At 40.3% G+C, this 25581-nt stretch overlaps 1 protein-coding gene across 1 annotated transcript in view; it reads left to right on the top strand.

Annotated features, from left to right (window-relative positions):
• Nucleotides 1-25581, top strand: part of GIPC2 (GIPC PDZ domain containing family member 2) — a 48772-nt gene that overhangs the window by 6734 nt on the left and 16457 nt on the right. The window contains exons 2-3 of the mRNA XM_038413475.2: nucleotides 4795-4980; nucleotides 12158-12338. Coding sequence (XP_038269403.2) covers nucleotides 4795-4980; nucleotides 12158-12338 — 367 coding nt within the window. The remainder of the gene's footprint in view (nucleotides 1-4794; nucleotides 4981-12157; nucleotides 12339-25581) is intronic.

Genomic DNA, 25581 nt, shown 5'->3' with positions numbered 1-25581 from the left:
TTATCTGTTCAGAGGTGTGAAACAAATTACTAGATGAGTGTTCATGTTTGACAAGGTCAAAGCAAGGGCACTGTATTTTTCTTAGAAGCAAAAAATTGATGAAATAACATTTGTTCTGTTTCATAATGGAAGAGCATTAAATCACAATTAAACTGATTGAGTTATTATCTATAACGTGATACAAAGCTTGAAACTTACCATAAATTTTGAATTGGGCTCCCTCAGGAAATAACATATTTGATGCTGATGGCTTAAAAAGAATGACTATGTGAAAGTAAAATGTTGGTGATGATGGTGGAATGATAATTAACCAAAGAACATTTTAGTTACCTAATAGAATAAAATGGAAGTGTGTTGGATGAATCTATAACACTCAGTGGCCAGCTGATGTGCGACTTTCTGACTGGCTGCTAAAATAAGACATTAGAATGTAATGGTTGTTTGGACTATGTGAAATGAGTTGGTGGCTTTAAACCAGTTCCTTATGATATAAAAGTTTCTAGAGCTGTGGAGAGGTACTTAGGTTATAATAAAATAATCAATTATTGACGTGCATAGGATAGAATAAATTACAGTTTGTTTATTCTAAACAGTGAGGATTCTGCAGCACTTATGGGTAAAAGCAGCCACTCCTCCCCCCTTTTTTGCAAGCAGATCAGACTCTAGTACACAAAGTCAACATGTCTGCTGGGTAAGATAGTGCCATTTTTATAAAGGCAGTTTTCAGAGTAAAACAGCATATTAAGATCCAATTCATTTTTGTTCAAACTGAGGGCTGGTCTACATTCAGAACTTACATTAGCATAGACACATCTCTCAGGGATATGAAAAATCCACACCTTTGAGAGAGACAGCTAACCCCCTGTCTAGAAAGTGTTAGGTTGATGGAAGAATTCTTCTGTCAACCTAGCTAGCACCTCTTGGGGAGGTGGATTATCTACACTGATGGGAGCCCCCTCATTCCTGCATCGGTAATATCTACACTGAAGGCGCCACAGCAGCACAAATGCAGCGCTACAACTTTGCTGCGGTGTGTAGACATACCCTAAGACAAGCAGTGCACTAGGGCTTTCTGGATGCTTTCTTAATTTATAAATACATTAAAAATGCCTTCCTATGGGGGTATGTTTTCGAGAATGCTTGCAAGGCTATTCTTGCTACTATTGCCAGCAAGGCAATTCTAAGATCGTCTTTTGTTTCTCCCACTCTTATAATGCCTATTCAGTGGTTAATGAGCCTTATCTCTACCTCCTAAACTGACTTAAAATTAGGAAATACGTTCTTAAGATGTGAAGACAGAGGACTCATACCAGATGTTGCACAGGCTTTTTTTAAGTCTCGGGCTCCCAGTAATTAAATTCTTTATGCAGCCGGGCGGCATGTGCCTTTCATTTTTTTATGAGTTGATCTGAACTCATGCACAACCTCAGTGCTGAGTAACAGATTAGGCACCTGCTTCTGTCCTCACAATTTAATTTGGCTGATTTCACTGGAGTTATTTCTGATTTACACTAGTATAAGTGAAATCAAAACCAGGCCAATCCAAAGAGTTGCTATCAGAATTTTTCCAGGCACTTCACAGTTGATGGGAGTGTAACAAGGGTGCTGAGTCAGGAGATGAGTCAGTACCCTACTGTTACTCAAATTCCCCACCACTATAGATTAATTGGGACCTAATTAGAGGATCAATTAACAAGTGGTGCTACAATTGAAGGGCTAATTAGAGGGGAGAGGCAACCCCAGCCGCAGAGAGCAAATAAATGGAGAGAAAGGAAGCCCTGGAGGAGAAGGGAGCTGAGAGATTGAAGGAAGGCAGAGCTGGCTGCTGCTAGCATTGCTCCCTTCCTCGAGAGGGGGTAGCCTGCTGGAACAGTATAAGGACACATGGTGGGGGTGAAGGAGAACTAGAGTGGGTGTGGTCTACACTTAAGGTGAAAAAGGACTCCAGGGGACCATCCTGGGACAGGGAGATCAAAGGTTTTTCTTGAACAGGCTGTCAGTTAAAGTGTTACACTCTGGCAGTTAGCATTTTAAAAAAAATTAAATGTCCAAAGGGTTTAGCAGTTTCTTTGAACCACATCTCTCATGCAAAGGCTGCCGTTCTCCGTAAACTGTGGCATATTTCAATGACTGACTCTATTTAATCAATGCATGCTACGAATAAATGTGCATTCTTCTTTCCATGAAGAAACTTAGCTACATTATGTATACTATTTTGCAGGCTGCTTGTTGTTAACAGTCTATGTTATGGATGTTTTGAAAATGTCTTGATATTGTAATAGTACATAATGAAACCTAATTCAAGGTCCTTAATGTTGCTTCTCACAGCAAAAAGATTGTCCCAGAAATGTTTTATTCAACAAGTATCTCTTTTTGTTTGAGAAGAAAGCTAAAGTTCAGCTTCTCTGCTGGACAAGTTTCTGGAGAAACAACGACCCTCCATGCCACCCCAAAAAACCGCACGATAATTCTGACAAAAGACTTGTTTACGATTTAATGTAGTGGTATAGCAGAAAAATCTTTCTTAGTTAGTTAGCGCTGTTCAGTTCATTCTCCCAGTGAGGTGTGCAACCTCTGTTTGCCTCAGTGGGAGTGGGTCTGCAAATTCCCGCATGCTTATATCACTATGCAAACAAAAATATGTATTAATATCAGCAATTAGCAAAAGACAATGAATCATGATTTTCTATCCACTTTTCTACTTTGAAGTATGCTATTGGAAGCTGATATTCAGATTGCGCTAGGGAACGAGAGGTAATGATTTTAAGCCAGTGGTTCCCTCCAGAATTACCCTGATTGGACATGGAGTTTCTTCTGTCTATAGTTTCATTGGGGAGCACCATAAATACTCCCACCATTCGCACCACTCCCACAGACCACCGTGATACACAAAAAGACCTGTGGGAGGTGAAATAGACAGGGAGGTATTGAGAGTTCTGCTGGCAAAAGCTGTATTCTGAAATTGTCTGAGTGGGGCATAACACATATTTTGAAATTTTGTGCTGTAGTAGGATGCTAAATATAAAAAATAGGGCATGTAGGGACTTCACCAACACAGCATCCACAATGTCCTGAACAGAAAACTTCTTCCAGGAGGTGAACAGTTTGGGAATCTTACTGCTGCGGCCTGCAATTTGGACTCTTTTCTCTCCTGGTTGGTAATGCTTTGACTCGGGAGCTGGGTTGATTATTGGTGGAAACAGAGTGCGAAATGAGCAAGACACATGCTCAGGAAACCACTTCAAGGTGCTGATGATCTCCCCAGATTCATTCACCTTGGTCGTGCTTCTGGGCCACATGGAGGTTAGCTTCTTAACAGAGATTAGGGAGCGGAAAGGTAGGTTGTGATGTTTGTACCTGCGGGGATCAGCTGTCCAACTCCCCTGGCTATTGGCAACACAAGCACTCCTCTCTAGGTCTTGCAGGCCCTGCTGCCTCTCGGCAGGTTAGAGATAGGCACACTCCAACCATCGAGCCATCCAAGCATCAACCTGGAATGTCCAGCCTTTGATCCAGTGGATACCTGCAGTATTCACAGATTTGCTGCTTTCAAAGAAACAGCCCAGCCCAGTTTACCAGTCAGACTTTAGGTCACCTCTCTGCTCAACACACAGCACTTAGATATGTTTACACTGAAATCAAGTATAAGTTTATGTAACAGAGTATAGAGATTCAACTAATAGCAAGTTAGAAGTATTGCAAACACATGGTTATATATAAAATAAAATCATAACACACGTTCAAGAACCTAGTCTTAATTAATTAGATACTCTTATGTCTTGTAGAGTATGGCTCAACCAAAGTCCTCATAGTATTTTACAGTCAGGCTTTGCTGTGATTCCCCCTTTCATGAAACAGACATGCTGTCAGCTCATCTCCTAGGTGAAGGACCCAATGTGTTCTTTTGCCTCCCAAGATATACAAGTCCTATCCTTTGTCTTCATTCATAAACAAGATACCCCTCTGCGGCTTTGTTTCCTCCTTTAGATTTTCTGTTGTAGATTTTGCAACCTTTCAAATGGCACCTGGTTTAGTATGCAAATAGACCTCCATTGTGAGGCAGATAATACACAAATGGATGCATCCGATGAAGTGAGCTGTAGCTCACGAAAGCTTATGCTCTAATAAATTTGTTACTCTCTCAGGTGCCACAAGTACTCCTTTTCTTAGGGCGATAAGTGTCTGTTACCTGCTTCCTGAAAGGGACCTGTCAGAGACATGTCATCTCCTGGTGACCTGCCTTAACTCCAAGACCTTAAGAAAGTAATTTTCAGTATAGATGCATAACTTAAATATTCTCTGTACATAAATTTTTCAATGATTATGATGAAAAGTGAGCTACTGTGTCTTGGTAGAGACCTTACATGTCACTCTTTATGATGAACTATTATGTGCATATCTGACCCAGGAAATCCCTATAAGACCCTGTGCAACCCCCGTGCCCTCTACCAGTTGGTACCAACAGGTGTCTGGGCCGCACAGCTATGAGCTAAAGTACTGGATAACATGTACCCTCTCCCCTGCTATCTCTTCTCTGCAGAATTTGGGCTATTTAGTACTCTTCTTGTCATATGAGTGGGTGGGAATAAGGTCTTTAGTACTGACGGTTGGACAGAAAATGGGGGTCATCACTTAAGACCACGAAGGATTTTTTACTCCAAACTCATGGGTAATTCAAATTCAGAGAAACAGAATTCTTTCCACTATTTATTTTCCTATCGTAATGGAGCTTGCCATGACTGATGAAATATTTTAGAACTCAAATGTAATTGTTTTGTTTTGCCTTCTGTGTAGATCATATTTTGCACTTTGAATACACACAAAATTGATATGGACAACCTCTTAGGAGGGCAGATTGGTCTTGAAGATTTCATATTTGCCCACATAAAGGGATCAAAAAAAGAAGTGGATGTTCTTAAATCTGAGGATTCTCTCGGGCTTACCATTACAGACAATGGAACGGGCTATGCCTTCATAAAGGTAAATTTTAACAGAATCTTTTATATCTAATGTTCTAAGTTTTATTGTTTTTAGTAATCCTCTAGAACTGGAGCCCTTTTACCACTGAACATTCACCACAATTAAAGAAAAGCAGCAGTCAATCCTGTGTTGAGAGAGCCCTTAGTTTTTTGGATATTGCTCTATTTCTAATCTTTTCACTACTTTCTTAAGTTCTTGAGAAGGTGATGATAGGGCAACTGCTCACTCATGACAATGAAGTTATCCTAAATTTCTGTCACTCTTGAAGCCTGTTAACAGCACACATAGTGCCCTTCCATTGAACGAAAATAGGCTTCATTGCACTCTCCCTCTTTATTCTGCCTCTGCATTTATTTTACATGCATTAGCAAAGTTAATTGGAGTGCAGCTGGGAAGGGTGAAGAGTGGAAGATTGGAGAGAGATTTTTTTGATCAGCTGTTTTGATCACTGGCCGATCGGTTCAGAGCCTACAATGAATTTTGTAAAACGCCCTGAATTTAGGAATATGAACGCTGAATGCTCAACAAAACTTTGATTTTCCTAGTACTGTATCAACACTTTGATGCTTAAAATTCCTAGCACCTCCAGTTCCCTCTTTTGGATGTTCATTGATGAATTTTTTTTTCTTCTAAAAACGTCTTGAGGATGTTTTTAAAGTTCCTCTCTTAAAGCACTCTTGGGAATGATACTTCCATCTCTGCTTGGCTGGTAGCTGTGTCCTGTTGGTGTAGTTAATTCACATCCCTGAGAAGTGGTAGCTATGTCAGTGGGAGAAGCTCTTCTGTCAACATAGCACTATCTACATGGGGAGGGGGAAGGGGCGGGGTGGTGTTGTTAAATTGGTATAACTGTGTTGCTCAGCGGTGCGGATTTTTTACACCCCTGAGTGATGTAGTTATATTGATATAGGTCTGGAATGTAGACCAGTCCTCAGTATAGCTTATTTCTGTATGCTAGGGATTGTACAGGTATAAGTATATCAGTAAAAATCACATCCCTGACTGACATAGTTATACTGGAACAAAAACTGCATGTAGACCACACCTTACACGCCAGCTTTCTCTTGTTTTTTGAAAAGCACCAAAATGTCTAACAGTCCTAACATTTAAAATGTCAAAAGCTGATTATACTTCAGAGTTTAACACCCTATTGAGCTGAATGGAAGCAATTTTCACTGGACAGAGCTATTGTTTCAGGCTGTCTGCAGACTCAGGCAGACACTACTGTATCATTTTCCTTCATCTCACATTTGGAAGGTTTTCTTTGCAGCCTTGACAGCTAGATACTTATATAAACAAAATTACAGTTTATATTCTGGAACTAAAGATAGCAGTCACCATAGAAAAGTGCAGTCTCACCAAACTGTTGAATACTGGCCTACTCTGGGACCTGGTTTTAGGAGGAGAGGATCCTCTGGTACTGGAAGAATATGAGCAGTGCTTGCAACAGTATAAGCCCAAGGAAACACTGTCCTGGGTTCAATACACTTCCGAAAAGTTATTTTTAGGGCTGTCAAGCAAATAAAAAAATGAATCATGATTAATCTCACTATTAATAATAGAATACCATTTATTTAAATATTTTTGATGTTTTCTACATTTTCAAATATATTGATTTCAATTACAACACAGAATACAAAGTGAACAGTGCTCACTTTATATTTATTTTTGATTATAAATATTTGCACTGTAAAAAAACAAAATAAATAGTATTTTTCAATTCTCCTAATACAAGTGCTGTAGTACAATCTCTTTATCATGAAAGTTGAACTTACAAATGTAGAATTACGAAAATAAGAACAGCCATACTGGGTCAGAACAAAGGTCCATCTAGCCCAGTATCCTCTCTTCCGACAGTGACCAATGCCAGGTGCCCCAGAGGGAATGAACAGAACAGGTAATCATCAAGTGATCCATTCTCTGTCTTGTATTCCCAACTTTTGCCAAACAGAGGCTAGGGACACCATCCCTGTCCATCCTGGCTAATAGTCAGTGATGGACCTATCCTCCATGAATTTATCTAGTTCTTTTTTAAACCCTGTTATAGTCTTGGCCTTCACAACAGCCTCCGGCAAAGACTTCCACAGGTTGACTGTGTGTTGTGTGAAGAAATACTTCCTTTAGTTTATTTTCAATCTGCTGCCTATTAATTTAATTTGGTGACCTCCAGTTCTTGTGTTATGAGAAGGAGTAAATAACTCTTCCATATTTACTTTTTCCACACCAGTCATAATTTTATAGACCTCTATCATATCCCCCCTTAATCGTCTCTTTTCTAAGCTGAAAAGACCTAATCTTATTGATCTGTCCTCATATGGAAGCCATTCCATACCCCTAATAATTTTTGTAAAATTTCAGAGTCTGCAAGTCCACTCAGTCCTACTTCTTGTTCAGCCAATTGGTCAGACAAACAAGTTTGTTTACATTTTCAGGAGATAATGCTTGCCCGTTTCTTGTTTACAATGTCATCTGAAAGTGAGAACATACATTCTCGTGGCACTGTTGTAGCCAGTGTCACAAGATATTTATGAGCCAGAGATGCTAAAGATTTGTATATCCCTTCATGATTCAACCACCATTCCAGGGGACCTGTGTCCATGCTAATGACGGGTTCTGCTCGATAACAATCCAAAGCAGTGTAGACCGATGCTTGTTCTTTTTCATTATCTGAGTCAGATGCCATCAGTAAAAGGTTGATTTTCTTTTTTGGTGGTTCGGGTTTTGTAGTTTCCACATTGGAGTGTTGCTCTTTTAAGACTTCTGAAAGCATGCTCCACACCTTATCCATCTCAGATTTTGGAAGGCACTTCAGATTCTTAAACCTTGGGTCGAGTGCTGTATCTATCTTTAGAAATCTCGCATTGGTACCTTCTTTGCGCTTTGTGAAATCTGCAGTGAAAGTGTTCTTAAAATGAATAACGTTTTGGGTCATCATCCGAGACTGCTATAACTTGAAATATATGGCAGAATGTGGGTAAAATAGAACAGGGGACATACAATTCTCCCTCAAGGAGTTCAGTCACAAATTTAATTAACACACTATTTTTTTATCAGCATGGAAGCATGTCCTCTTGTATGGTGGCCGAAGCATGAAGGGGCATACAAATGTTTAGCACATCTGTCACGTAAATACCTTGCAATGTCAACTATAAAAGTGCCATGCAAATGCCTGTTCTCATTTTCTGGTGACATTGTAAATAAGAAGAGGGCAGAATTATCTCCTGTAAATGTAAAAAAGCTTGTTTGTCTTAATGATTGGCTGACCAAGAAGTAGGACTGAGTGGACTTGTAGGCTCTGAAGTTTTATGTTGTTTTGTTTTTGAGTGCAGTTATATAACTAAAACAAATCTACATGTATAAGTTACACTTTCACAACAAAGAGATTGCACTACAGTACTTGTATGAGGTGAATTGAAAAATACTATTTTTTATCATTTTTACAGTGCAAATATTTGTAATAAAAATAATATACACTTGATTTCAATTACAACACTGAATACAGTATATATGAAAATGTAGAAGAACATCCAAAATATTTAATACATTTCAATTGGTATTCTATTGTTTAACAGCGCAATTAAAACTGTGATTAATTTTTGTGAGTTAATCGTGTGAGTTAACTGCGTGTGAGTTAAGCGACAGCCCTAGTTATTTTTATTTATTAAGAGTAGTTGGCACGATAAGACAGGGACAGAGAGCCCAAGGGGAAGGGAGAAGTAATCTGAAAGTAATCTGTATCCCACTTAGATTAGGGATAAATTTAGTGGTAGAAATAAAGGAAGCTTTTTCTAAAATAGGATGCTCAGCATCTGGTCTGTACTTTCAAATACATTCACTGTCTGGAACTGTCACACTGGAGGAACTGGGACATAAACAGAATTAATAGATTCATAAATATTAAGACTAGAGTTGTCAGACTGGCTCCCAATCACCCACTAGGACCTCATGCTTAAATTTAACATCACCTTCAAAACCCCAGTCTAGCCCAGATAACTAATCTCATTTTGTATAGTATCACCCTTTGTTCTTTCATAGGTCCTTCTGTCACTCTTATCATCGTCTTACCTTGTTACCCCATGCATATGGAAGGCCCTCTCAATCTCCTATGCACCCATCCCCACTTCTCCTTATTTAAATCTTTTGTAAACATCCTCTTCCACCGTAAAGCCCACAAACATAAGAAAAATAAATAATAAAAACATTTAACTCATTTGAAAATAGTAATAAAACTATTTTGGGCCTCAGCTGTATCTCATCTTTCTTTTAGACTGTCTCTGTTCTTGGGGTTTTTGACAAATATTTTCCACTGTTGCTAGCACCTCTTCAGCTCCATCTTTGGCAACAACAATGGGGTGCCTAGTGTAGATAAAACTCCTGTGGCTGCCAGTATTTTCAATACCATGTCATCTAATCAGTACAATAATAACAATCCCTGAGAAATTTTTGAAATGGGGTCAGCCATGTAAGCAGAAGATTAACGATTTGGTCAATGAGTGTATTAAATAATGGAGAAAGTGGATAGGTGGAGAGACAAATCTCCAAAAGGCAAAAGCTGTATCTTTCAGTACACTTTGTTCCCAGTCAGTTAGAAAGCTTTAGTGACAGTTTCATTACAAAGCAGAGGCATAGTTGAATAAAGAGCTGTATTTAGGGGAATAACTTTTGTCACTAGAGCTTTTCCTTTCATTTGAACTGATTTAGTATTCCATTAGAAATTAATGAGCTGTGTTATATTAGGTAATCTGTTGATAGTTATAATCACTTCCTGCTTGTAACTACTTACCGTTCTGTGTTTAAAAGGGTAAGTTTCTAAAGCAGTTGACAGCATGGTCAGATTTTATGGATGAAGTTGAAAACAGTGGTGCTTTTGTTTTAAGATCTAATATTCTGCTTTATAATAAAAGCATTCATTTAAATTCAGTATTATGTCACTTTTGCAAAGCTGTATTCAACAGTCTGTCACCAATTCTATTATAAAGTCCTATTTTTAGGGATTTAAAGCTAAATGGGAAGATATATTCTGGAGTGAAACTAATCGTCCATGAGTTATCATTTGGGGAAAAGGACATTTTTGTAGATGCTTAGGAGTACATCATTATAGTATGATGTACGAAGTTATAGGTGTACAAATCTGATTATTTAAAACTGGAACAGTGTAATTAATTCTCTGTGCACTGCATTGAAAATGCACAACTTACCCTTTAAAATGGACTATAAACCATTTGAAAATTAAACATTGAATCTCAGTGGCAGTGTCTAGCATAGCCCTGCTTTCTTTTAACAGTCCACCCAAAAGTTATTATAATTAGTCAGAAGTACCACATACATGTTTTCAGTCAACACCACTTAATTTGTACCCTGATAATAAGAACATCTGCTTAAGTAAAGAAACTAAGTGGGGATTGAATTAATGAGATTTCACTGCTGTTTGCTAGATACACCTTGCACTTCATAATAGGAAAGTGTTGCAGCATTTCGGGCCTGATTCCTTGTGTGTATAACATGCCTTCCTCTTCCCCCCTGCCCTCCCAACTGAGTGTTCTCAGAGGCTTTAATCTAGACTTTAAAATGATTTGTGCTATCAGAGTTAAACTCTGTCGGACGTTTAAAATTGCCACATGTCTAACAGAACACCATATGCTACCAGGCTTCCCTTTGTCTTGCTCAGACACAAGCACACCCGCTGGAAGCATGCTTTTGAGACAGTTCTGCTCCTAGCAGTTGCTCCATTTCAGATATTTTTGTGGGGGAAAATTTCAGTCCCTGTCCTCCCTGGCAGGGACCCCATTCTGGTTCCTGTTTGTCCCCTTTCCTTCCCACCTTAGCAGGGACCCCGAGTCTGCCTTGGCTGGGGATTCTCCCCTCTCCACCCACACAATGCATGAGTTGAGTTCTTGGCAGATCCTCCTGTACTTCACTGGGACAGACTCCTTGTGCACCAGGGTCTCAACGCCCTTTGGCCCAGTCTCCCTTTTGTCTGGATGGAGAGGCAGCTGGACTAAATTTGAGTGGTGTTGTGACCCCATGTGCCAGGTCACATTGCCACTTGTTGAAATTTGTCCCAGCTGACACTCCATCTGTATGGTCAAGCATCCGGATCAAATTTCAGTGGCATTTCAACCACACAGCCCAAGTGATTCTCTGGACTGCTCTGACAGCAGCCGTACTGATTTAGTATGGGACCACTGCTTATAAGTGGCACCCGGTTCCATGGAAACCTTGCAGGAGGAGAATTGCCCCCCATTAGCACCACGGGCTGCTAGGTTAGGTGTTAAAATAGTAGACAAATGATATTTTATTTCCTATGTCATTTTGTAAGCTGGATGAATGGATTTACTTGAAAATAAACTCAGTTCTCACTGAAATAGTATGTATTTCAGGAGAAGATTGGAATAAAATTCCTATCTCACCCTAATTACTCAGGATAATAAGTTGTATTATTATGTTATAGTTTCTCCACCGAAGTAAGGGAATTAAAGATGGGACTCATACATACTACAACATATTTTTAATTCATATAAAAATTGAAATTTGAATTATAAGTCCTATATTTATAAATTCTGCCCCTAAAATGCTCTGATGATGCAAATGCTAGACATCTTTACATGTTTTGGGATTTTCTATCCTCTATAATTCATTCACCATAAAATTAAAAAAAATACTAACTTCTGTTATAAAAGACATTTTATAAATTTTAGATGATTTGTTTTCTGTGAGATGTCCAATTAAGAACACTGATTTCATAACTTCATTGTTATCTCAGTGGAAATACTAATATGTGGGTCTGTGGGGTGCACGGGAAGTGTGGGAACATATGGTGTTCTGAGAGATGTTCGGCAATTTTAAACATACTAAACTATAAACATGTTTATAGTACAAAATCTTTTAATAATCCAACATCTACTTAAGTTCAGCTTCATTTCTAAAGTAGATTTCAAAATGCATTTTGTGCCAAATCTAAATGCAATTTTATATTAAATGCAGATTAAATATTTTTGAATGATTGTCAAGGCATGGTACATGAGAACTTCCTGTTCTGAATTCATTGTTGGCATAATGCAACTATGTTGATATCATTAGAGTTTCACTGATCTGTAGCAGCAATAAATTAGGTGCCACCTGTTTATTTTTTCACAATTTTGTTTCTAACTAATATGAATGCTTTTTTATCTGACAGCGTATTAAAGAAGACAGCCTTGTCGACCAAATCAAAGTGATATGCGTGGGTGATCATATAGAATCTATAAATGGAAAAAATATGGTGGGTTGTCGTCATTATGAGGTTGCCAACCTATTAAAAGGACTGAAGAAGGATCAGACATTTAAACTAACATTGATAGAGCCCATGAAAGCATTTGGTGAGTGACGTGCATACTGTCCACCTCTTGTAACTGGAAATTGAAATACCATTCCTGCATTGTTTTGTTGTTTGTTTTTCAAACACAGTGAAATTTATCCTAGGTAACCTAGTTGCCTAGAGGAGTTGAGGTGTTTTGTTTTTAAACTATAGGAGAACAAAGTTGAACTGGAAACCTTGAGGGTACTTTAAGATGTTAAGATGCTACCTATGGGAGATGGTCTTTTGCTCAAGTTTCACTATAACTATAGTTCAGTTTTATTTGACTTGTGAGCTATATTCCTTTTCAGTTTTTATTTTCTTGCAAATTTCCTGGGAATTTATCAGTGTTTATTAAAAAAATTTAAAAATGGGTGAAAATGAGTGCAAAAAATTGACTCGACAGTTTTCTAGGTAAATATCAGGGTTACTATTGGGGGAAAGGAGAAGTAAGAGTATTGGAAAGTAAAGACAGTTTAATGCTGTGGTTTATTTAATGAACTGTACCTTGACTCATGCACCCGTATGCGTGTGCATATCTTCCTTTGCATTGCCTAACTTTAACTGACAGTCTCATATTCACACTTATGCTAATTTATTATTAACATGAACACATCTGCCTAATGTATTGGATTTTCTTAACATAACCAGTATTTTCACGTATTTGAGTGGTCTAAAATTCAGGTGAAAATTGTTTTTGTAAAATAATAGTTTTGTAAAACCCAGGATTTTTTTGGTAAAAATTAGTAAAAAACCAAAAACAAAGAATCTTTTCTATGTTTCATGTACAGTAATGGGTTTGAACAAGATGCAGCTGTAGTCTAGTGCTCTGTGTACATGTAGCAACTGACTTTCTCTTGTGCCCCAGAGTATGACCCTAAACTTTATCAAGTCAATGTGCGGGTGTCTGGGGCTATTTTTATTAAAAGTAGATTGCTTTCTTGATCTTTCTGAAAATGGAAATCATAGAATCATAGGACTGGAAGCATAGGCGCAGGGGTTGGGGGAAGGGTGTCGGTGTCGGTGTTGGTCGAGCACCCACCGGGCAGAGGGGAAGTTGGCGCCTATGGTGTAACCTGCTCTTAAAAATCTCCAATGATGGAGATTCCACAGCCTCCCTAGTAGGGTTGCCAACTTTCTAATCACACAAAAGCAAACATCCCTGCCTGCACCCTACCCATCCTGGTCCCCAAGGCCCCGCCCCTGCTCACTTCATCCCCCCTCCCTCTGCTGCTTGCTCTCCTCCACCCTCACTCACTTTCACCAGGCTGGGGCAGGAGGTTGCAGTGCAGGGTGTGTGTGTGCGAGAGCTTAGCTGGAGGTGTGGGCTCTATGGTCGGGCCAGGGATGAGGGGCTTGGAGTGTGGGAGAGGGACCGGGTTGGGGCAGAGGGTTGGTGTGAGTGTGGGGAATATGGGCTGGGGGTGCGAGCTCTGGGTGGAGTCAGAAATGAGGGGTTCAGGGTGCGGGAAAGGGTTCCAGGCTGGTGCAGGGCATTGGGGTATGGAGCAGGTCAGGACTCTGGCTGGGGGTGCAGGCTCTGGGGTGAGGCTGGGGATGAGGGGTTTGAGGTGCAGGAGGAGGCTCTGGCTTTTGGAGTGCGGGAAGGGGACTGGACTCTGGCTGGGGGTGTGGGCTCTGGGGTGGGGTCATGGATGAGGGGTTTAGGATGCAGGGGAGGACTCATGGAAAGGTGGGGGGTGCAGGATCTGGGAGGGAGTTAGGGTACGGGAGGGGACTCTGGACTGGGGCAGGGGGCTGGGGAGTGGAAGGGGGTTCGGAGTGTGGGGTCCCAACGGCACTTACCGTGGCTTCCAGGATGTGGCCGCCAAGTCCCTGCAGTGCAACTCCTAGGTGCATGTGCAGCCAGGGAGGCTCTGCATGCTGCCCTCGTGACCTCAGGCACCGCCCCTGCAGCTCCCATTGGTCATGGTTCCTGGAGCCAGCACTTGGGGTGGGAGCAGCATGTAGAGCCTCCCTGGCCACTCATGTGCCTAGGGACCGAAAGGGCCTGGTGGCTGCTTCCAGGAACTGTGCAGAGCTGGGGCAGGCAGGGAGCCTGCCTTAGCCCCAGGCCCTCACTGCGCCACTGACCGGACTTTTTAATGGCCCGACTGGAGCCGCCAGGGTCCGTTTTAGACTGGGTGTTCCGGTCAAAAACCGGACGCCTGGCAACCCTACTCCCTAGGCAATTTATTCCAGTGCTTAACCACCCTGACAGGAAGTTTTTCCTAATGTCCAACCTAAACCTCCCTTGTTGCAATTTAAGCCCATTGCTTCTTGTCCTGTCCTCAGCAGTTAAGAAGAACAATTTTTCTCCCTCCTCCTTGTAACAATCTTTTATGGTCTTGAAAACTGTTATCATGTCCCCTCTGTCTTCTCTTCTCCAGACTAAACAAACCCAATTTTTTCAATCTTCCCTTATAGGTCATGTTTTCTAGACCTTTAATCATTTTTGTTGCTCTTCTCTGAACTCTCTCCAATTTATCCACATCTTTCCTGAAATGTAGCACCCAGAACTGGATACAATACTATAACTCCTCACTTAAAGTTGTCCCGGTTAACGTTGTTTCGTTGTTACATTGCTGATCAATTAGGGAACATGCTCGTTTAAAGTTGCGCAATGCTCCCTTATAATGTCGTTTGGAAGCTGCCTGTTTTGTCCACTGCTTGCAGGAAGAGCAGCCCTTTGGAGCTAGCTGGTGGGGGCTTGGAACCAGGGTGGACCAGCAGCCCCCCATCAGCTCCCCGCTCTCCTAAGTTCCCTGTGTGGCAGCCACCCAGCAGGCTATCAATTGCCTGCAGTTCAGCTGTCCCTCCCCCCACTGCCCTGTGCTGCTCCTGCCCTCTGTTTTGGAGCTGTTCCCCGAGCCTCCTGCTTGCTCAGGGGGGCGTGGGTGGGGGTGGGGAGAGAAAAGGAGGGCTAATGTCAGGGTGCCCCCTCCCCCTTGCTCCTGTACCCTGCTTACCCCATCTCCATAGAGCAGGGGGACACAAGACAGGGCTCTGGACGGAGCGAGCTTCCTGGCAGCAGCTGTGGTCTCAGCTTGCTGATTAACTTAACAAGGCAACTTAAGAGTGGGTCAGCATACTTAAAGGGGAAATGCGCATCTCTCTCTCACACACACGCACCTGGTGTGTGTCTCTGTCTCTGTCTGCCATGCTGTCTCCCCTCCCTCCATTCCTGCTGCCTTGTAGAGTGTGAGGCTACATTAATAACGAGTTAACCCCTTGAGGGCTCAGCCAATTGCTAGTTCATCATTTAGCACTAAGGCATTCCCTGGGAAATATCCGACCCTCTGACTTCCCCACCTCAACCAAGCTTCACAATCATCATTGCTGTGTACAGTATTAAATTGTTTGTTTAAAACTTATACTCTGTGTGTGTGTGTGTGTGTGTGTATTAATATATATATATATTAAAAAAAAATTTCCTGGAACTTAACCCCCCCATTTACATTAATTCTTCTGGGGAAATTGGATTCACTTAACATGGTTTCGCTTAAAGTCGCATTTTTCAGGAACATAACTACAACGTTAAGTGAGGAGTTACTGTACTCCGGTGAGGCCTAATCAGCACAGAATAGAGCGGAAGAATTATTTTTCATGTCTTGTTTACAATACTCCTGCTAATACATCCAGAATAATGGTTGCTTTTTTTGCAACAGTGTTACACTGTTGACTCATATTAGCTTGTGATCCACTATGACCCCCAGATCCTTTTCCACACTACTCCTTCCTACGCAGTCATTTCTCATTTTGTATGTGTGCAACTGATTGTTCCTTCCTAAGTGGAGTACTTTGCATTTGTCCTTACTGAATTTCATCCTATTTACTTCAGACCTTTTCTCCAGTTTGTCCAGATCATTTTGAATTGTAATCCTATCCTTCAAAACACTTGCAACCCCTCCCAGCTTGGCATCATCTGCAAACTTTATAAGTGTACTCTCTAAACCATTATCTAAATCATTGATGAAGATATTGAAGAGAACCGGACCCAGAACTGATCCCTGCGGGACCCCACTCATTATGCCCTTCCAGCATGACTGTGAACCACTAATAATTACTCTCTGGGAATGGTTTTCCAACCAGTTATGAATCCACCTTATAGTAGCTCCATCTAGGTTACATTTCCCTAGTTTATTTATGAGAAGGTCATGTGAGACAGTATCAAAAGCTTTACTAAAGTCAAGATATACCACATCTACTGCTTCCCCCCACCCACAAGGCTTATTACCCTGTCAAAGAAAGCTAGGTTGATTTGACACAATTTGTTCTTGGCAAATCCATGCTGACTGTTACTTATCACCTTATTATCTTCTAGATGTTTGCAAATTGATTGTTAATTATTTGCTCCATTATCTTTCCGAGTACAGAACTTAAGCTGACTGGTCTGTAATTCCCCGGGTTGTCCTTATTTCCCTTTTTATAGATGGGCACTATATTTGCCCTTTTCCAGTCTTCTGGAATCTCTTCTGTCTTCCATGACTTTTCAAAGATAATCGCTAATAGCTCAGATATCTCCTCAGTCAGATCCATGAGTATTCTAGGATGCATTTCATTAGGCCCTGGTGACTTGAAGACATCTAACTTGTCTAAGTAATTTTTAACTTGTTCTTTCCCTGTTTTAGCCTCTGATCCTTCCTAATTTTCACTGGTATTCACTATATTAGACGTCCAATCACCACCAACCTTCTTGGTGAGAACCGAAACAAATAAGTCATTAAGCACCTGTGCCATTTCCACATTTTCTGTTATTGTTTTTTCCCCCTCATTGAGTAACGGGCCTACCCGGACCTTGGTCTTCCTTTTTCTTCTAATGTATTTGTAGAATGTTTTCTTGTTATCCTTTATGTCTCTAGCTAGTTTGATCTTGTTTTATGCCTTCGCCTTTCTAATTTTTTCCCTACATACTTGTGTTATATGTTTATATCCATCCTTTGTAATTTGACCTAGTTTCCACATTTGTAGGACTTTTTTTTAAATTTTCAGATCATTGAACATCTCCTGGTTACGCCAGAGTGGTCTCTTGCCATACTTCTTATCTTTCCTAGGCAGTGGGATAGTTTGCTCTTTGCCCTTAATTATGGCTCTTTGAAAAACTGCCAACTGTCTTCAATTGTTTTTCCTTTTAGACTTGCTTCCCATGGGATCTTACCTATGAATTTCCTAAAGTCTGCCGCCTTAAAATTCGTTGTCTTTATTTTCCTGTTTTCCCTCCTACCATTCCTTAGAATCACGAACTCTACCATTTCAAGATCAGTTTCATGCAAGTGGCCTTCCACTTTCAAATTCTCATCCAGTTCCTCCCTATTTGTCAGAATCAAATCTAGAATAGCCTCTCCCCTAGTAGCTTTCTCCACCTTCTGAAATAAAAAATTGTCTCCAATACATTCCAAGAACTTGTTAGATAATCTGTGCCCTGCTGTGTTATTTTCCCAAGAGATGTCGGAATAGTTGAAGTTGCAACACCCCCCAACACCACCAAGCCCTGTGCTTTGGATGATTTTGTTAGTTGCTTAAAAAAAGCCTCATCCACTTCTTCTTCCTGGTTTGGTGGTCTGTAGTAGACGCCTACTATGACATCACCCTTGTTTTTTACCCCTTTTATTCTTACCCAGGGACTTTGAACAAATCTGTCTCATATTTCCATCTCCACCTCAGTCCAAGTATATACATTTTTAATACATAAGGCAACACCTCCTCCCTTTTTTTCCCTGCCTGTCCTTCCTGAGAAAGCTGTACCCTTCTATACCATAATGAATGAATGCCTCTTGCATTCAGCTCCTATGAGCATTGTATCTGGAATGGTGAGTGCTTTCTGAAGCTTGTCAGCAGTGCAGACCACCGTGGGCTGGATCACATCGGTCCCATTAGGTGCTTGCCTCCAAACTCATCCTCATCCCCCTCCCCGCCCACACATATGCAGAATGGGTAGCGGGGTTGTTTTACAGAACACACTGATGGTATCTACACAGAGACGTTGTGACTCTTGCACTGGCTCAGGACTCCCTCCATTACCCTTCCAGGTCCTTGGCAATGCAATATGGTTGAGCTGTGCTGTCATGGTTTCCATACTGACAACAGCCTCTGAGTCTATTTAAAAGGGGTAGGGTTCAGCAATGTATATATATTCTGTAGAAAAGATAATAGTGGCAGAGACTGAGATTCTTTAGTGACCTGTTTCCCTTGCTCTGCCTGTGCCCTGCTACCTCTCTATGTGTGCATCCCTCACCCCATGGCAAGCATCTGTGGGATCTGAGGAAAGCATGTGACAATGCGTCAGAGGCTATTAACCCATCTCCGCCCATACAAGGAGGGAACAGTATCATATATATATATATATATATATATATATATATATATATATATATATGAGAGAATTATTTGTATCACTAATCATCTGTGTATTATTTTTTAACAAGCCATTGAACATTAAACAGTATACATGTAGCTGAACATTTGAAAATAGAAAAACTATTTTCTAGTTGTTATTTCCATCATTTATTCAAAATTTTCCCATAAACTTTTCTATACAATATTTTTCCACATAGTAAATCATTCAAAATAAAATATTGATAAATCATTGATAACCATTGACATATACACCCCAAATTCTGGGTTCTCCACCACTACCTCCAGTTTCAGCAGCAAGTTGAAATATTTGTTTTCCAAGTCATTGTAATCTGTGACCAATCTAGGAAGACTGTAATGCACCAGTGTGGACACTTGGTGTCAGAATGACTGCAGTAATTAGACAGAATGAAAGAAACTGGAAGTCTGTGTTTTATGCTTGGTGCTACAGAATGGTAAGAGAGGTGCGGGTGTTACCTCTAAAAATAAATATATATTTGTTAAATATATGCATGTTTATATTGCACATATGTACTTAATAGTGATGCTAAGAATATAGAACATGTTGCAAATGGCAACATGTAGACAATTGATTTTGAGATCATTTGATATTCAAAATAATTCGTTCAATAGGAATGAGAAAATTCTTTTAGGATACTTCTTACTCTAGCCATGGGGATACTAGGAGATGTTGGTACTTGGAGAGGACACACTTTCCACTCCTCCTCTCAATACGTAAAAATGTTGTGTGTCCTATATAGATAATGTGTTTCTTTGAATTATTGTATTAGGAAATTGGTTTATGGAAGGTTTTGAGGAGATATAAACCGCAAATGGAATTATATTCACCACAGCCCATTTGGTACCATTTAAATAAAACAAAAAACAAAAAAACATATAGCTCCAGTATGTAGAAGAAATTGTGTCAACATAGCCTGAGTTCTTACCACGTGGGGCTAGCCTTGAACTTTAGGCATATCCCTGAGCAAGGGGCAGTGTTTCAGCTGCATCACTCCAAGAATAGCTGCAGAAGGCATGGTGCCTGGGAATCGCACCTCTGTGTCATGCCTGCTTACTCCTTGCTCCCAGGGGAGGAGGGAAGAATAATAATTTACCAGCTGCACCTCCTCTTCTCGGGCAAACACACACACCTTGGCTCAGTTATTCTGGCCAGTGAGTAGGGGTATGATGGACCCAAAAGGTTTGCTCATTTTCCCACCACTGTGCCCCTATTCCCCGTCCAGGAGTGCTGCTCGGGAGAAGCAGTAAGCTAGGCAAATGAGTAGCCTGAGTAAGAAAGGGTTCTTGCTCTCCCTTGGGTAGGCATGTGGTCAGCCCTCTATGAAATGTTTTGGCATCAACAGAAGCTAATTGGAGGAACTATAGCACAATTTTTAAAAATGTGAATAGTGATAGAATTAATAAAAAGGTCCTGTTCTGGCCAGTATAACTTTACATAAAGAAAAGGAGTACTTGTGGCACCTTAGAGACTAACAAATTTATTAGAGCATAAGCTTTCGTGAGCTACAGCTCACTTCATCGACGAAAGCTTATGCTCTAATAAATTTGTTAGTCTCTAAGGTGCCACAAGTACTCCTTTTCTTTATGCGAATACAGACTAACACGGCTGCTACTCTGAAACCTATAACTTTACAGGCAGTTTGGCCAAAATGTTGGGCGCCTGTTGCAAATCTACAATAGAAACTATAGATGTCAAATCATGAGTAAAGATACTACTGGTGGTAGAGCTAATGTAGGCGTATCCTTCATCAGGAATGAGAATTTGAAATGTTTCTTGTTAAAGAGAATTTAACTTCCCCCTTGTTACTGCACCATGAGTACAAAAACTATACAGAGGGTTAAACAAACGTGAGTAATAGAGACTGTACAGCATCAGTTTATTAAAATGAGATAAAGTAAAATTAGTGTTTTGAAAAGTGAATTTTAAATTTGAAAAGAAGTAGAAATTCTCCTCACATAATCTGACCCTATAGACTAATAAAGCAACCAACTGGAACCCATCTGAATAAAATGAATGTAAAATACTAAAGATTCATCTTTTTAAAAGCAAGATTATTAAGAAAATGTCATGGACAGGGAATTCTTTTGAGGGGTAATTCTGGAAGGATAATGATCAATTTTAAAGGCTTTAGACTACTAAATTCCTGGGTACTATGACTCTACTTTTGCATTTGGAATTATATTTTAATTATATTACAACTTCTTACAGCCCCCCAACTCTGTATTTTTCCACTCTAATTCCTCATATAATACATGAGTAATAGTGCTAAAGTGAATAATGCATCTCTTTAGGAACACTGGTCACTAATTTTATGAAGCAGTTTTCAAGAGAATATGCAAATAAGCTGTTTTTCTTAAAATTGATAACCAAGTTGTTGTTTTTTCCCTATGCATGAGCATATAATAGCATGGATGAAAAGTCAGGCATAAAATGGCAGTGTAAAGCTCCCAATGGAAAGAATTAAAGTAATATAGTTTATTAAAGTAATACAAGACTTTTTTTTAAAATTCTGTAAAAAAGAGTAAAATATATTTTGTATTATTTTCTAGATAGAGACCAATGCATTTTTTTTTAGCTCAGTCATATGCTGAAATAATGTATATTGAAACAGAGAGACAGATTTTTAGTAACTGAAGAAAGGATTTCTTAGTAATAAGTGTGTGACCGGGGTCCTAGTGGGGACGAGTTATGGTCACTCAATTAGGGTGAACTGCAAAGAATGGGGCAGACAATCCGCATAAAGCTGGTGGATATTTCAATACCTAGATTTACCAAGCCAGCATACAACACCTTCTTTATTACCTTACTGGTTACTCAGAAGTCCAAACAACACAGTTCCCTTAAACAATGCCAAACTGTGTGAGGGTGTCACCCAGAAGCATAGCACAAGTTTGAAATACAGACATACATATCTACAATTTATAATACAAAGATGATACAAATGTATAAACAAGGTTATCATATTTGGAAAATTATAACATTTTTGCAGATATCTTACTTGACATATCTGGCTGATTACTTCGTGGGTGTTACCCCAGGAGCAAACATTTGAAATCCAGGTTTAACGCCAATATTTATAACTTTAAATATAAAAATGATACATACATACAGATAGCATAGTCATAACCTTTTCATAGACATCTTACTCGACAACCTTTGCACAATATTTGCTGCAAATATATAACAGTGGTTGCAACAATTATCTATATGGTCATATTTTAATCAGATGACATCACAAAGTGTTATTTGGAAATTGTGTAGTCTGATGCATCAACATTTATTCAGAATGTTTGTAAAATTATTTCTACAGTACTTAAAAAATTAAAATTCACTGTTTCTTCTGGATAGTTCAATCTTATTTGAAACAGTCATTTAATATTTTACAATGTGTAAAAGTTAGTGAATAGATTTGGTGCTTATGAAAGGTTCACTGTGACAATTCTGTATGCAGTTCAGACCTGTAAAGCCCCTGCTATTCATTTCTGAGACTTTCTTAAAGAGATTATGAGTTGTGGAAAAGTTTGTAGTATGCATAAATGAGGACTAGGAGTCAGAGTAACATTTTTACTTCTGACCTGAATGCTGTACTTAAGTTTCCAGAAGTAAAAGGCTAGTGCAGGGGTAGGCAACCTATGGCATGCATGCTGAAGGCGGCACGGGAGCTGATTTTCAGTGGCACTCACACTGCCTAGGTCCTGGCCACCGGTCCGGATGGCTCTGCATTTTAATTTAATTTTAAATGAAGCTTCTTAAACATTTTAAAAACCTTATTTACTTTACATACAACAATAGTTTAGTTATATATTAAAGACTTATAGAGAGAGACCTTCTAAAACAATTAAAATGTATTACTGGCATGCAAAACCTTAAATTAGAGTGAATAAATGAAGACTCGGCACACCACTTCTCAAAGGTTGCCAACCCCTGAGCTAGTGTAAGCCCACACTGCCACCTACTCTCAATATACAGTATTTATTTTGAGATTATATAGCTACTGAATCTTCTCCTAACTTGGATTTCTAGTTAGTTCATAAACAGTGGTTTTCTATTTTATTTTGTCATAAATATAGTATATGTGCAGCATTGAACTAAGTACTGTACCTGTAATGAACTAATTTAACACATACAGAACTAATGCTGTGTATATATACTGTATCATATTTGATGTATATATTTGTGTATATATCTGTGTGTATGTATAGATATTCCAAAACAAAGAATCTTCATTAACTCAGAGTTAAGATTTGTCAAGTACATTTTCTTATAATGTAAACATTAAAAAACAAAGCTAAGGTAACATTCACACCTTAAACAGTACCAGTCTATAAAGCATTAGTCCGCTACAATCAATGCACAACTGCTCCAGTCTTGCAGCTGATAGCACATGGACAGACTGCAAGTGACTCCTAATTAACGGCTTAAAACAGACTCCACATGAATCAGGAATAAAGCAGAAGAAGAACAAAACAGTGATAATGGGCCACAGTTTGACAGTTCTGAATTTTAAGCTTTTGGGATACTTTTTCAGCATATTCTCCCAGCTCCCACCAGCACAAAGGAATGAAATGGTGGAGAGAGTATTATCAGATTAAGAAGATAGGCAATCAATTTTTGTACGATCAGCTCTGCAACACCCACATCAGTCAACAGATTAAGGCCAGTTCAGCTGTTAATGGGCTGACAGATCAGAACAATGCTGCCAACCTTACAGATAAAATTCTATCCTAAGTGGCACTGCTGCCGTGAGGCTGAGACCATGTCTAAGAGGTCTCAGGCTTTCTTCTATAACTACCAAAATGCAGCTCAAGAATTACCCAAAATTAAACCAGGAGGCCCAGGGATAGATGAGCACTAGGTATGAAATCCTGGACCCATTGACGTAAATGGCAAAACTCAATAGGACCAGAATTTCACCTCAAGAATCCCATCCTACGTGGTTGAAACTGATCCAGGTGCTTGGGACAGAAGAAGCAGACAGAACCTTCATCTAGTTCCAAACCTAGTTAAATTGCTGCTTTGACCCAAGTAGCGATGGTGCTCACAGCACAGCCTTAGTGAAAGGGTGTTGTTATAAGCTCAGTGCAGCTTTATAAATGGTTGAGTTTGATAGTAATGAGATTGATAGTAATGAACTCACCCTTCAATTAATATCATTGTAAGGATAAGACCCCACATTAGACGAAAGGAGCATGTAAACTCATCCAGGGGATTTTTTGCTAAATATTGGGTAGATGTGTGGTGAGGGAAGGCAGAGCACAGGGAAACTGACAACGGAATAGAGAAGGAGGTAGAGGCAAAACATCAAGAAAGCCAAGCAGTACCTGGGGAGCACAGTGTGTCCTTGCAAGAAGTTAGAGAGAGAGCTTTGAGGTCTGTTTATTGAATAGGCTTGGAGCTGTAAGCTAAGGTCTGATCTACACTTAAAATGTAGGCTGACACAGCTGTGACACTTGGGGTGTGAAAAATCCACACCTTTGTGTGTGGTAGCTATGCCAACCTAAGCCCCAGCAAGGACTTAAGGAGCTGAACATTCAGCTCTGGAAGGAAATAAGAGAGTCACCGATCACAGTGGAAGACAACTCCCTGGATGATGAATTGAGCCAGCCAGAGGCCTTGAGTAAGACTGGATATTTATAATCATTTTCTACTCCATTTGTAACCTACAGAAGCTCAGATGGGAGAGGTCTGGCTGTCCCAGCTCAAATGATGCAAAAGCCCACAATCTTTGAGGGAAAAACTCCGTGGTAGGCTTATCTGAATTCGGCATTATAGCTCAAATGAATGGCTGGGAAGAGGGACAGAAAAGGATGTTTCTAGCAGCCAACTTGGGTGGCCCAGCTCTGATCGTGCTACAGATCTTATCCCCAAAAAAGAGAGAGTGTTATCCAGGCCTGGTACAAGCCCTTGACGTGCGGTTTGAAGCAAGCCATCAACTGGATCTGGTGCAAGCATAGCCAAGAGGGAGGAGAGGGAAAGAAGAAACCCCATCTGGACTGGCAATATGACTTATTCCTGGCATACCCAGGTACCACCATGGCCTTCCAGGATGGATTGGCAATAGATCAGTTTATAGATGGTCCGCTGGACTTGGATTTGCAGATCAAGATCAATTAAAGGAGGCCAAAGACACTCCAAGAGGCTGTGGTGTTTGCCACAGAAGTTGCCTTTTTTCTTGCAATAATGTACCAGAAGAGGAAGCAGAAGACTGTACTAGTGAGGAAGATGGAAGCTGGTCACCATGGGTAGGGCCCTACCAAATTCACGGCCCATTTTGGTCAATTTCACAATCAGAGGATTTTAAAAATTGTAAATTTTAGGATTTCAGACATTTAAATCTGAAATTTCAGTGTTGTATTTGTAGGGGTCCTGACCCAAAAAGGAGTTGGTGTGGCGGTTTGTAAGGTTATTGTAAGGGGGGTTGCAGTACTGCCAGCCTTACTTCCGGGCTGCTGCCTGCAGAGCTGGGCCCGCAGTCAGCAGCCTCAGTCAGCAGAGCCGCCCAGCTCTGAAGGAAGCAGCGCAGAAGTAAGGGTGACATAGTATGGTATTGCAACCCTTACTTCTGCGCTGCTGTTGGTGGGATGCTGCCTTCAGAGCTGGGTGCCCGGCGAACAGCTGCCACTCTCCAGCCACCCAGATCTGAAAGCAGTGCAGAAGAAAGGGTGGCAATACTGAGACTCCGCCCACCCCCCACCCGCAACTCCCTTTTGGATCAGGACCGCCAATTTGAGAAACGTTGGTCTCCCCTGTGAAGTCTGTATAGTATAGGGTAAAAGCACACAAAAGACCAGATTTCACAGTCCGTGATGCGTTTTTCATGGCTGTGAATTTGATAGGACCCTAACCATGAGTCCTGTAAGTACAGCTCTGTGTCTAATATGTATGATGA

The sequence above is a fragment of the Dermochelys coriacea genome, chromosome 8 (genome assembly GCF_009764565.3).
Source record: "Dermochelys coriacea isolate rDerCor1 chromosome 8, rDerCor1.pri.v4, whole genome shotgun sequence".
Lineage (NCBI taxonomy): Eukaryota > Metazoa > Chordata > Testudines > Dermochelyidae > Dermochelys > Dermochelys coriacea.
This window is presented reverse-complemented; position numbering and strand designations above follow the sequence as displayed.